At 39.1% G+C, this 12,302-nt stretch overlaps 1 protein-coding gene across 4 annotated transcripts in view; it reads left to right on the top strand.

The window, feature by feature from the left end:
- septin6 (septin 6) overlaps positions 1-12,302 on the top strand; it is an 86,345-nt gene that overhangs the window by 37,796 nt on the left and 36,247 nt on the right. For all 4 annotated transcript variants that reach the window (XM_028815856.2, XM_028815854.2, XM_028815855.2 and 1 more), the window contains exon 2: positions 4,029-4,143. In XM_028815856.2, the coding sequence (XP_028671689.1) occupies positions 4,029-4,143 (115 nt within the window). The remainder of the gene's footprint in view (positions 1-4,028; positions 4,144-12,302) is intronic.

The raw sequence follows: 12,302 nt of genomic DNA, 5'->3' as shown, positions 1-12,302 counted from the left end.
CACCGATGCAGGCCCTGCAACAGTCAAGATGCTCTCTCAGCAGCTGACCTTCTCTGTGCCTGACTCCACTATAGGCTGCAACAAAATTATGAAAGTACGGCCGCATTTGTTTCACACAAGCTGTGTGTGTGGGTGGGTTGGTGTTAGTTAGTTAATTAGTTACTCGAAGGATTTCAAGATTTAATATGCACAAGCGGTAACACTGCAAAAGCAGCCCAAACCAGAAAAGACGGCTGACAAATTAAACGCGTGTGCATTGTACTTACTGAAAGCAGTGTTACGGATTTTGCAAATGTTCATTTTTTTCCCTCTGCTTAAAAAACATTTAAAAAGTGGTGTGATTACGCGGCGTATACTACGGCGCGGGTTGGTATGCAGCGTGTAAAACAGTTTGTTTGTCGCGGTTAATTTGCTTTTTACTATTACACGAAGACAATTTCCTGTTAATACTTCGTTACATTGATATAGCGGTGTTCTCAGTATTCAAAGCGCTATCCACACAGGGAGGAACTGGGAAGCGAAACCACAATCTTCCACAGTCTTCTTACTGCAAAGCAGCAGCACTACTACAGCGCCACAAGACAGTTAAAGAATACACCGGGCTCGATTTTGTGCATGAGCACCGTCCGGGTGCCACAATATATATATAATTATATATTTTTTATTTATATATTTATATATATATATATATATATATATTGTGGACGCTTGAGGCGCTGTTGCCCCGCTAAACCCACCAGACAGACGTCCAGGACACACGTTTAAAAGCACCAAGAATAATTTCTTTAATATTCTTCAATAAAGTGCACAAAGCACCGCACACTCCACAATTCACCAATAATAATACAATAAGTCAATCCTCCACTCCCAGCAGCTCAGTCACCCACCCTCGCAACTCCGGCTCCCTTTGCTGGTTTTGACCAGTCCTTTAAATAGTCCATGACCCAGAAGTATTCCTTCTCCAGGTCAAACACCACATCATCCTTCAAGTAGCCCGGAAGTACTGCGGGCTCCTGTCCTCGTGCCTCCGAAGTACTTCCGGGTCATAACAACAATAGGAGTCCCCAGGTTCCTTGTGAGCTCCCCCTGGTGGCACCCACGGCACCCAACAGGGCTGAGGATACGGACTCCATGTCCCATGATGCCCTGAGGGAATCCGGGGAACCATTTCCGTCCAGGGGAGCTGCCACCTAGCGTCCCAGGGGATGCAGTGCCCTGAAAAGCCCGCTCTTCTTTCTTTTTTTCTGTTCAGGGACATCTCGGCCAGACTGAAACGCCGACCGTCCATCACAATAAATATATATATATATATATATATATATAATATGCAGTGGAACCTCGGCTCACGACCATAATTCGTTCTAAAACTCTGGTCGCAACCTGATTTGGTTGTGACCTGAAGTAATTTCCCCCCATAGGATTGTATGTAAATACAATTAATCCGTTCCGGACCGTATGAACTGTATGTAAATATATATATATTTTTTTTTAAAGATTTTTAAGCACAAAAATAGTTAATTATGCCATAGAATGCACAGTGTAATAGTAAACTAAATGTAAAAACATTGAATAACACTGAAAAAACCTTGAACAGAGAAAACTAACATTGCAAGAGTTCACGCTACAGCCTTACGAATCGCTCGCTGTAAACACTTTTTTTTAATGAGTTTTAAGCACAGGGAAAAAAATGAAACTTCAAAAAATCCTTAATTTATACAAAAACTAACCATAAACAACCAAGAAAACTAACCTTGCATGAGTCGAGTTCTGGCATGAAGGAAGTGAGGAGGAACTGGGTGGAGAGGAGATTGCAGTTTTGAGGTAAAGTATGTGACAATGCGGGTTTGCCGCGTGCTCCCATCTCGCTTCCGGGCACCCTTAAACCCGTCATCGTCGGTAATGTTACCGATGAGCACGACAGAGAGGCACTACAATTGAGCAAGGGGATGGTGCAAAAAGTGCCAAGTGCTTTTATGAAAATCAACAAAACAGCAATCAAAAACAAAGTCCAAATTAAATAAAAGTGCAGTGCTTTCAGAATCCTTCAGTAAATAATCCCATAAAAACAAAAGTGAAGTGGAGGTTAAAATCCAATAGAAAAAAGTCTTCATTAAATACAACGAGGTTAAAACAATGCTGGAAGCAGTCTCTTTAAAAACAAGCCCGGTGCATTCTTTAACTGGTGACCCCCCTGCTTCTCCTTATCCAGGCTTCGTAACAGGGTAGCCACTCTACCCACAGCTGTCATTCATTCTGTTCTGGACGCCTCCCGATCCCTGGCTTTGGTCACACACTCTCCAGACCGAGACTTGGCTTCCCACATCAGGGAATTCACCGCCCAAGCCTCATGACTCCCGCTGCCTTCTCGGCTTTATGCGGCCAGCCATCCTTCTTCTGGTCACTCCAGCTCCTTGATCGCTCAGCTGGAGCGACTGCTTCCTTCTGTCCCACCGAGTGTTGACCAAACACCCCTGCTTGGGCTCACTGTCCAGCTGCCTGCCTAAGCACGCGCACGCTCACACCGGTTCTTTCCACACTGCTTCCTGCTTACTTCCTCACTCCGCAACCTCCGTCTTTCTTTTCTTTTCCCTCCCTTTAGCTGCCTCGCGCTTCTATTTATGAAGAGGACGTGGCAGCTGTAGCAACCAGCAGCCCCAGGACCAATTACGGATGTGGACGGTTTCCCACCTGTGCACTTAGGTGAGAAATGCCCACACCACGAATTCCCCTGGAACTGCTTCAGCCACTCAACTACCACAGCACCTCGCTAAGCTGCAAGTGCAGCGATTATTTATTTAAAACTGGCCTCTTGACATGAGCTATGGACCCACTATACCACAAAGTCCCTCTGTGCGATGCACGTCTGACCGAGAACAATGTACTGTACAGGGAGAGATTGAACACGTGCGTAAATCACCGGCGTGTACGAACCGGAAGGGAAACGAAATAGAGCATAAAGAGTTCACAGCGAATGCACAGGGAGAGACTGAACACGTGCAGAAATCATCGGCGTGCACGAACTGGAAGTGAAACTGGCTTATTCGTCACCCGAATGTGTGGTCGTGAACAGATGCAAAAGTTTGGCGAACTTTTTAGTCGTAACCCGATTTGTATGTGTTCAGAGACGTTCGTGACCCGAGGTTCCACTGTATTCTTAAATTGGGAATATCAAATGTGATATGGATGCTTATCTACCAGAGACAAATCCATTGGCAGAGGAAATTCATTTTAACCAGACATTTTGAGGATTTGGTCTGAGATATTTCAATAAGTGGTGGTGACGAGTCTTGTTACGCAGCTTCTTGTACTTGGGAGGGGAAAAGCGAAAAGCATTGGAGCTTTCCTTTTGAATTTGGTGTTTCTTGTTAAAATATTCACTGATTGAGCTTCGATTTATCTTGGTGTACCACAAGTTGAATATGAGTATCAAAGTTATATTGAATATTAATAACGGTGCATGAACATTGTAAACTGGTGGTGGGTCATAAAACAATAAAATCCAACTGGATCACCTCATTGTAAAAATGAAAAATTACTTGCTTTTTGGCGTGGTGGCTCAGTGGGCTTATCTGGAGCCTCACTCCTGGACAGTTCAAGAAAGTAATTTGTGAAACAGAAATGCTGTCTGAAAAAAATTGGTCAAAGTTTCAGAAAAACATTTAGCAAAACAAGATGAAAAATTATGATAAATTAGTGTTAATGACTTCTTAGTGAGATCTTCTCAAAACAAAAAAAGAAAAAGAGGAGTTTGAGGGGCGGGTTGTCTAAATTCAGGTAATTGCATTCTTACAGCCACTATAATTAACCTCAATAAACTTATTTTGTTTACTTCATAATTATTCAGGTATTCAGCTATTTTTGCTGAGTAGAATGGAATTCCTTACCAGTTACAGTTGTTGAATGCCATAATCTGTCTGATTGGATCACATAAGTGTAGTTTGCATGTCCCTCTCCAACTACAAACTATTATGGTGAAAGCACATCTACTTATTAAAATTTCCCATTATTTGCTATTTATGATATTTTAGGGAGAAGGGGTTAGAAGCCTTCCATTGTCGGGTCATGTGGGGTTTGACAGTATGCCAGACCAGCTGGTCAACAAATCTGTAAGCCATGGGTTCTGCTTCAACATCTTGTGTGTGGGTAAGTCAATTATTGAATTTTTTTTACATTTTCAGTACATGTTTTTAAAGAGATGGATAAATGTCTTTCTATGGAATAAAAATCAATTTTTTTGTCTTATGTTTTATTGAACTATTTTTTTCCTTATTCCCCTTTATTTGATTACTTTTTCTGTGCTGCAAAAATTGTTTAACACATTATTTCAAATATTACTTTTTTATTGCTGTGCTGTATTTTCAAGAAAATGTTTATTACTGTAACCCTGCAAGTTACAGAATTCATTTTCCTTAGCAATAGGAGCTAAAGTGATTTAATAAAATTTCTAATTATTCTTTCTATGGGAAAAAATGCTTTACTCTGATAATCAACAAAATATACCTGAAATTGTCAATTTTACAATTTCTTCTAGCAGGTTTCAAAAAGTTCTATTAAGACTTTTTTTTTTAATAAAATTACATTTAGTTTATATAAATAATAGACAAAAGCATAACAAGGGAGGGAAAATCTTGATTTGGTCAACTGTTGGAATTCCATGTACCGTGCCCTCCATAATGTTTGGGACCAAGACAGGCTTTCCTTTAAGGGTATTTGCATACATTTCGGTCACAGCATGTTGAACTTTCAACACATTTTCTACATGATCCTCCTCATTTCAGAGCACCATTATGTTTGGAACACAGCTGTGGCAGGTATATTAAAACAGTCATATTTAGTACTTTGTTGCATATCCTTTGCATGCAATGATTGCTTGAAGTCTATGATTCATAGACATCACGAAGCACTGAGGATCTTCTGTGGTGATGCTCTGCCAAGCCTCTAATGCAGCCATTCTCAGCTCCTACTTGTTTCTTGTCCCCTTACGTTTTCTCTTCAGCTATTAGAAGTCATTCTCAAGTGTATTTAAATCGGGTGACTGATTTGACCATTCAAGAATTTGTGTTTTTAGCTTTGAAAAACTCATGTGTTTCCTTATTAGTATGTTTGGAATCATTATCTAGTTGTAGGATAAAGCGCCATCCAGTGAGTTTGGAGGCATTTAATGAAACTTGAGGAGATGTTTCTGTACACCTCAGAATTCATTGTGCATCTGCCGTCAGCAGTTACATCAATGAAAAGAAATGTGCCAGTACATTTGGCAGCCATATATGCCCAAGTCATAACACCACCACCATGTTTAACAGATGATTTGCTATGCTTTGGATCTTGGGCAGTTAGTTTTCGTTTTCACATTTTGCTCTTGCCATCACTGATACAGGTTCATCTTTGACTCATCTGTCCACAAGTTCTTTTTCCAGGCTCTTTTAAGTGCTATTTTGCAAACTGTAATCTGGCCATCCTGTTTTGGTGGCTGACTAGAGGTTTGTATCTTGCAGTGTGACCTCTGTGTTTCTGTTCATGAAGTCTTCTGTGGATGGTTGTCTCTGATACATAGACATCTGCCTCCTGAAGACTTTTTCTGATCTGTCAGACAGGTGTTTGGGTCTTTTTCTTTACCATATTGAGGATCCTTCTGTCATCAGCAGTGGAGGTCTTTCTTTGCCTGCCAGTCGCTTTGCGATTACTGAGCTTAACAGTGTGTTCTTTCTTCTTGGTGATATTCCAGGCAGTTGATTTAGGTAATCCTAAACTTTTAACGATCTCTCTCCAATGGCTTTATGCTCGTTTTTACGCCTCATAATGGCTGCTTTGACTTTCATTGGCAAAGCTCTTGTCCTTGTGTTGAACAATAGCAACTACAGACACCAAAGGTAAGAAGCAAGCATGGGTATCTTGTGCCTGCAATAATGAAGCAATGAAACACACTTGAGTTATCACAAACACCTGTGATGCCAATTGTCCCAAACATTATGGTACCCTGAAATGCGGGGAACATGTAGAAAGAGTTATTTATATGTAGTGTGACTAAGATGTATGCAAATCCCCTTAAGTGAAAGTCTGCAATGTGCACTTTAATCACCCAGAATTGTTTGATTTGTAATTTTAAACTGTGGAGCAGGAGGGGTGAATCAAGGAAAAAATGTATCTTTGTCCCAATCATTATGGAGGGCACCGTATATATTTAAAATACTAAAGGATGTCTGTCTGTTAAGCAAATACTCACAAACCACTAGACCATTACCTGTGTTTTAATCAAGAACTTTACACGACCCATGAATTGGTTATGCAGGCTATCTTGGCCATGAAATTGGGCTTCAGGTCTTTCTCATGGGAAGTGTCGGCCACGCACCATGGCTGACAGGAAAATAACATTGCTGATATTTGCTGACAGTGAAGCACATTGTACCACAAACCAATTGGACCAATAACAAGTACATACCGTTATATCACAAAAAACAACATGATCGTTGACCTCCACTCAGCATCAAACCAAAAGCAAGAGCCATGTCTGTTACACAAAACACTGGGCCTGGAACCTTGTTCTTAACTGAGAGCGTTTGACGTGATACGGATTACACAACAAAAAAATTGGAAATGTGGATTACCTCACCCATGTAATTGGGCTCTGGGTCCTAATTGTTTTTTTTGCATATTCATGCACTCCGAGTGCATACATGACCCAATCACTTTTTCCATACTTGATGTTTAAAGAATGCTTAAAGTAATTAAAACCCATAAAGACCTACTTTCTGTGTAATTTCACTCAACTAAGATCAAAGTTACATTCCAGATTCATTCTATAGATTGTTTTAGCTGAAACATTTTTTATTTAGCATTGCACTTTCATTGTAATTGCCTTTGTCCAATATGGAAGAACACCTCTTAACATTTATGATACACTTGACATTAAAAAAGATTGACAGCGGCTCAAAAAGTCAGATTCATCTCACACTTCTGTGCAGTGTTTACTATACAAATGAAGAACACCAACAGTAACAAAGGAAAAAAAACAGTGCTTTCATGTGCCTTCATCAGAAATAAAATTCTACTTTTGAGGTACCTTGCCCACTACACAAAATTTGTATCCATATAGGCAGCTAGATAAATGTAAATATATGTTTATAATTCTAAACCTTTTTCTATTGTTTTTCATCCTTCCCATTCTGCAAGAATTATTCTCAGTGTCTCAGAGTTTGCCTTTTTAATACCATGCAGTTAAAAAGAGATTTCCAGGTTGTACTGTATATTTCCATTTTCTTCAAAAGAGATGATTGAGTTGATTACTGGAAAATGTTTAGCAAAACAATCAGTTTCTTTAAATAAAGAATGTTGTTCTAAACAACTTTTCATTGTTTTTGAAACGGGTTGACGAATCATCCATTCTGTGTTTTGTTTTATTGCTAATTGTTCTTTTGCTTTAAATTATCAGCATTTCTTGAGTTTATGCTGTTTTACTGCTAGACCGTGTGTGCAATAGTAACAGTAATGAAAATGCTCTCAACACTTTTTTACTTCCATGCTTTAATATCCATTGCTCCATGTTCTAAAGCCCCTTCTTCCTGAACAGGGTCATAGCGAAGTTGGAGCCAATCCCAGCATGGACAGGGTGCAAGGCAGGAGCAACTTTTGGACCGGGCGCTAGTCCATCACCGGGTAAACACACAGACACACACGTACATTGAGGCCAATTTAGCTTTGTACATCCACCTCACCTGCATGACTTTGGAATGTGGAAATGGAAACTGGACCACTCGGCCTCCTTGTTGTAGACAGCAGCACTACCATGGAGCCACCATGTCACCCTAATGCTTTAATATATACAAGATATTTAATTCCAGAGTATGATGCTAACAAGTAATTCAGTTTCTCTGAAATCCTTTTATTCACTTTTCTGGTAAATCTTTAGTTTGATAGACTGTTTTTGCTGATAGTCTGTGTTTCCAGGTGAACAGGTGAATAGGTTTCCCTATGAATTTCTGGCTAACATGACCTAATTTTCATTTTCTAGAGAAGCAGCATATATTCTTTAAACTTGGGAAGGTATCCGTTAATATACTATACCTTAGAAATCACCCAGTGGCAAAATAATTGTTTGAATGTTTAATTTCTCTTTTTAAAATCAGATTTGTTTTAGGCTCACAGTCAAAAATATTTCAAAATGGAAGTATATATTTTTAAAATGTTTCTAATTGCCAATGCAGGGACAAATTAGTTTGTTAATGGCTATATCAGCATGCATCTGGAAAAGAAAAATAAGTTAATTCCACTCTGGTTAGAAACGCAGTTTTGACTGTGTAGTCTGTATCAGGATAAGAAATGAAAAGGAAAGAACAGGCTATATGTACTGTATATTGGAAAGGAAGAAGTGAACAACTCTGTGGGAGATGAAAGTGGTAAAATATCAGATTGGGTGGAAAAAGCAGGTGTTAGAGAAGATGACGCATTTCCACTTTGTTGTGCCCACATGAATTTCTGTTCAGGAGAAATGCATGGTCTTTGTTTATTACCTGCTTTTTCTGAGGGGTCAAAAACCATATACTCTTAATTTGTCATGATTGGCCTGGTGACTTCAGTTTTTTTCTGGTGGTTTCTAGGTCTTTTAAATTTTTATAAACAAAATTTCCAGGGTTTTGAAGACAAAAAAATCCATTGGTTTTGTCTTTTTTTTTCCTTTTTTATTTTTCTTGTTTAAAAGTGTTTAATGATGATGAAAATTACTTGCATTCCCCATGAACACTGTATTGTTTTCTCATGAGCACCACCATTTTTGTTGACAGCTGCTATGTAGTTACAAGACAAGAAAAACCGGACTGTGTGACATGTGATGCTATCAGCACAAACTGTACACCTGTCAGTGTGTGCCTGCCCCCATCAACTGAGAGTTCAGGTTCCTGTTAAGGAAAATCTTCAGTGATTTGGCTTTCTATAAACTGTCTCAGTGATCTCCTGATCACATATTATCCTTTCCTCTTTGGTGGAATATCCTTTTCAAAAAATATCACATTTTCATTCGGAAACCCCAACATTCAATTTACTTAGTTTAAATTTAATAGGCCTTCAGCCCAGATCCCCTCTGTCACTTCTGCCCGCATAAGGTCCCAGGGACATTTATGAATATGTACTGTTTTCGCCCTCCTGTTGCTGATTTCTAATCTCCTAATTGCTTTGTTCCTATTTTCCCCCTTACCACATGTTGTTATACTCTTAGACCTTTCAGGTGTATCCCCTTCTCTGTGTAAATTCTTACTTTTATGCCCCATAACTGCTAAACTTCTCCTTGCTTCTAGATGGAAGACTCCAGGCCTGATTACACTGTAGGACTGGGTGTTTACCTTTTGTAATTTGACTCTTTTGGAGCGGTCTGCATCATGAATCAATGAAGCATCCAGTGATTACATTCATGACCTGGGATTCTTCTGTTTGAAAACTTAATCTTTTATGAATGCAAACTTTTGATGCAATCGCTGCCTTGTTTGGTGTGGTTGGTTGGCTCTGCTACAAATGTTGATGTAATGGCACAGGACATGTGACATGGTCAAGGGATGGGAGAGGGGCACCATTTTGATTTATTTCACTTATTTAGTACTCATTGTGTTCTGGAATATTGATTTTCTTTTGATTTTATTAATGAAAATTGATCATAAGAGGTGTGCATCTATTTTTTATTAAACAAGGAAACACAACATGGACAATGAGTTTTAGTGGTAAACTTGTTGATAATGTAAATGAAAACTGAAAATGTAAGCCTCATTTAATTCGTATTATTACACTTCATTCCTTAACAGGAATGTTGAGGATTTATTCGTTTATTAATGTTTATATTATAGCCTAGGTGGTAAGACAACTAAAAGGTCAATAACTTTCATTGTGTGCATTTGATAATTGCCACAGAAAATTAAAATGATCATAATAGCTACAAATGGGTGGGGGAAAAATAAACATGAACGAATAATGAATTTCCGCTTAGGAACAGAATAGCCTCAGTTTTGTTTCTTGTTATTTTAATATTGTTGTTAAACAATGCCCTTTCCTAGTCTGTTTACTCACAGGAGAGCTTCTCTCTGCATCCACTGGGCAATGAATCAAATGAGCTAGTTTACTCTACACAGTTGTTTTCTGGCTATAAATAAACTAAAAGATAGGGTAACATTCTGCAAGATCTTGCTGGGCTATGCCTAAGATGGTAATATTAATTCACTGCAATACTAGCAGGGGATTTTCTCCAATTCTTGTGTTGATTTCAATATGCAATTAACCTGGAATCAGACCACATTTATTAATGCAAAACTACAGTATCTACAGTTAGGTCCATACATATTTGGACAGGGACAACTTTTTTCTAATTTTGGTTCTGTACATTACCACAATGAATTTTAAATGAAACAACTCAGATGCAGTTGAAGTGCAGACTTTTAGCTTTAATTCAGTGGGGTGAACAAAACGATAGCATAAAAATGTGAAGCAACTAAAGCATTTTTTGAACACAATCCCTTCATTTCAGGGGCTCAAAAGTAATTGTACAATTGACTCAAAGGCTATTTCATGAGCAGGTGTGGGCAAGTCCATCGTTATGTCATTATCAATTAAGCAGATAAAAGGCCTGGAGTTGATTTGAGGTGTGGTGCTTGCATGTGGAAGAACAGACAACATGCGATCAAAGGAGCTCTCCATGCAGGTGAAAGAAGCCATCCTTAAGCTGCGAAAACAGAAAAAACCCATCCGAGAAATTGCTACAATATTACGAGTGGCAAAATCTACAGTTTGGTACATCCTGAGAAAGAAAGCAAGCACTGGTGAATTCAGCAACGCAAAAAGACCTGGATGTCCACAGAAGACAACAGTGGTGGATGATCACAGAATCATTTCCATGGTGAAGAGAAACCCCTTCACAACAGCCAACCAAGTGAACAACACTCTCCAGGGGGTAGGTGTATCGATATCCAAGTCTACCATAAAGAGAAGACTGCATGAAAGTAAATACTGAGGGTGCACTGCAAGGTGCAAGCCACTCATAAGCCTCAAGAATAGAAAGGCTAGATTGGACTTTGCTAAAGAACTTCTAAAAAAGCCAGCACAGTTCTGGAAAAACATTCTTTGGACAGATGAAACCAAGATCAACCTCTATGAGAATGATGGCAAGAAAAAAGTATGGAGAAGGTGTGGAACAGCTCATTATCCAAAGCATACAACATCATCTGTAAAACACGGTGGTGGCAGTTTGATGGCTTGGGCGTGCATGGCTGCCAGTGGCACTGGGACACTAGTGTTTATTGATGATGTGACACAGGACAGAAGCAACTGAATGAATTCTGAGGTGTTCAGAGACATACTGCCTGCTCAAATCCAGCTAAATGCAGTCAAATTGATTGGGCGGCGTTTCATGATACAGATGGACAATGACCCAAAACATACAGCCAAAGCAACCCAGGAGTTTGTTAAAGCAAAGAAGTGGAAAATTCTTGAATGGCCAAGTCAGTCACCTGGTCTTAACCTAATTGAGCATGCACTTCACTTGTTGAAGACTAAACTTCAGACAGAAAGGCCCACAAACAAGCAGCAACTGAAAGCCGCTGCAGTAAAGGCCTGGCAGAGCATTAAAAAGGAGGAAACCCAGCATCTGGTGATGTCCATGAGTTCAAGACTTCAGGCTGTCATTGCCAGCAAAGGGTTTTCAACCAAGTATTAGAAATGAACATTTTATTTCCAGTTATTTAATTTGTCCAATTACTTTTGAGCCCTTGAAATGAAGGGATTGTGTTAAAAAAAAAAAAAAAAAAATATATGCTTTAGTTGCCTCACATTTTTATGCAGTCGTTTTGTTCACCCCACTGAATTAAAGCTGAAAGTCTGCACTTCAACTGCATCTGAGTTGTTTCATTTAAAATTCATTGTGGTAATGTACAGAACCAAAATTAGAAAAAAGTTGTCTCTGTCCAAATATGTATGGACCTAACTGTATTAACTATAGTTGGTGGTGTTCAATTACATTTCTAATAGCACTTTTAATATTTAATACAATGTTTTTTGCTCTGTTATGTGTAAACTCTGAACACAAAAACTGTGATTGCTGGGATAGGCTCCACCTGTCCTATTGCCCTGCCATGTACAGTGTCATATGAAAAAGTTTGGAAACCCCTCTCAGCCTGCATAATAGACTCTATTTTCAACAAAAAAGATAACAGTGGAATGTCTTTCATTTCCTAGGAACATCAGAGTACTGGGGTGTTTTCCCAACAATGATTTTTAGTGAAGCAGTATTTAGTTGTATGAAATTAAATCAAATGTGAAAAACTGGCTGTGCA

This window comes from Erpetoichthys calabaricus, chromosome 12, assembly GCF_900747795.2.
Source record: "Erpetoichthys calabaricus chromosome 12, fErpCal1.3, whole genome shotgun sequence".
Classification (NCBI taxonomy): Eukaryota; Metazoa; Chordata; class Cladistia; order Polypteriformes; family Polypteridae; genus Erpetoichthys; species Erpetoichthys calabaricus.
Note: the sequence above shows the minus strand (reverse complement) of the source record. Positions and strands in the feature narration are given on the sequence as shown.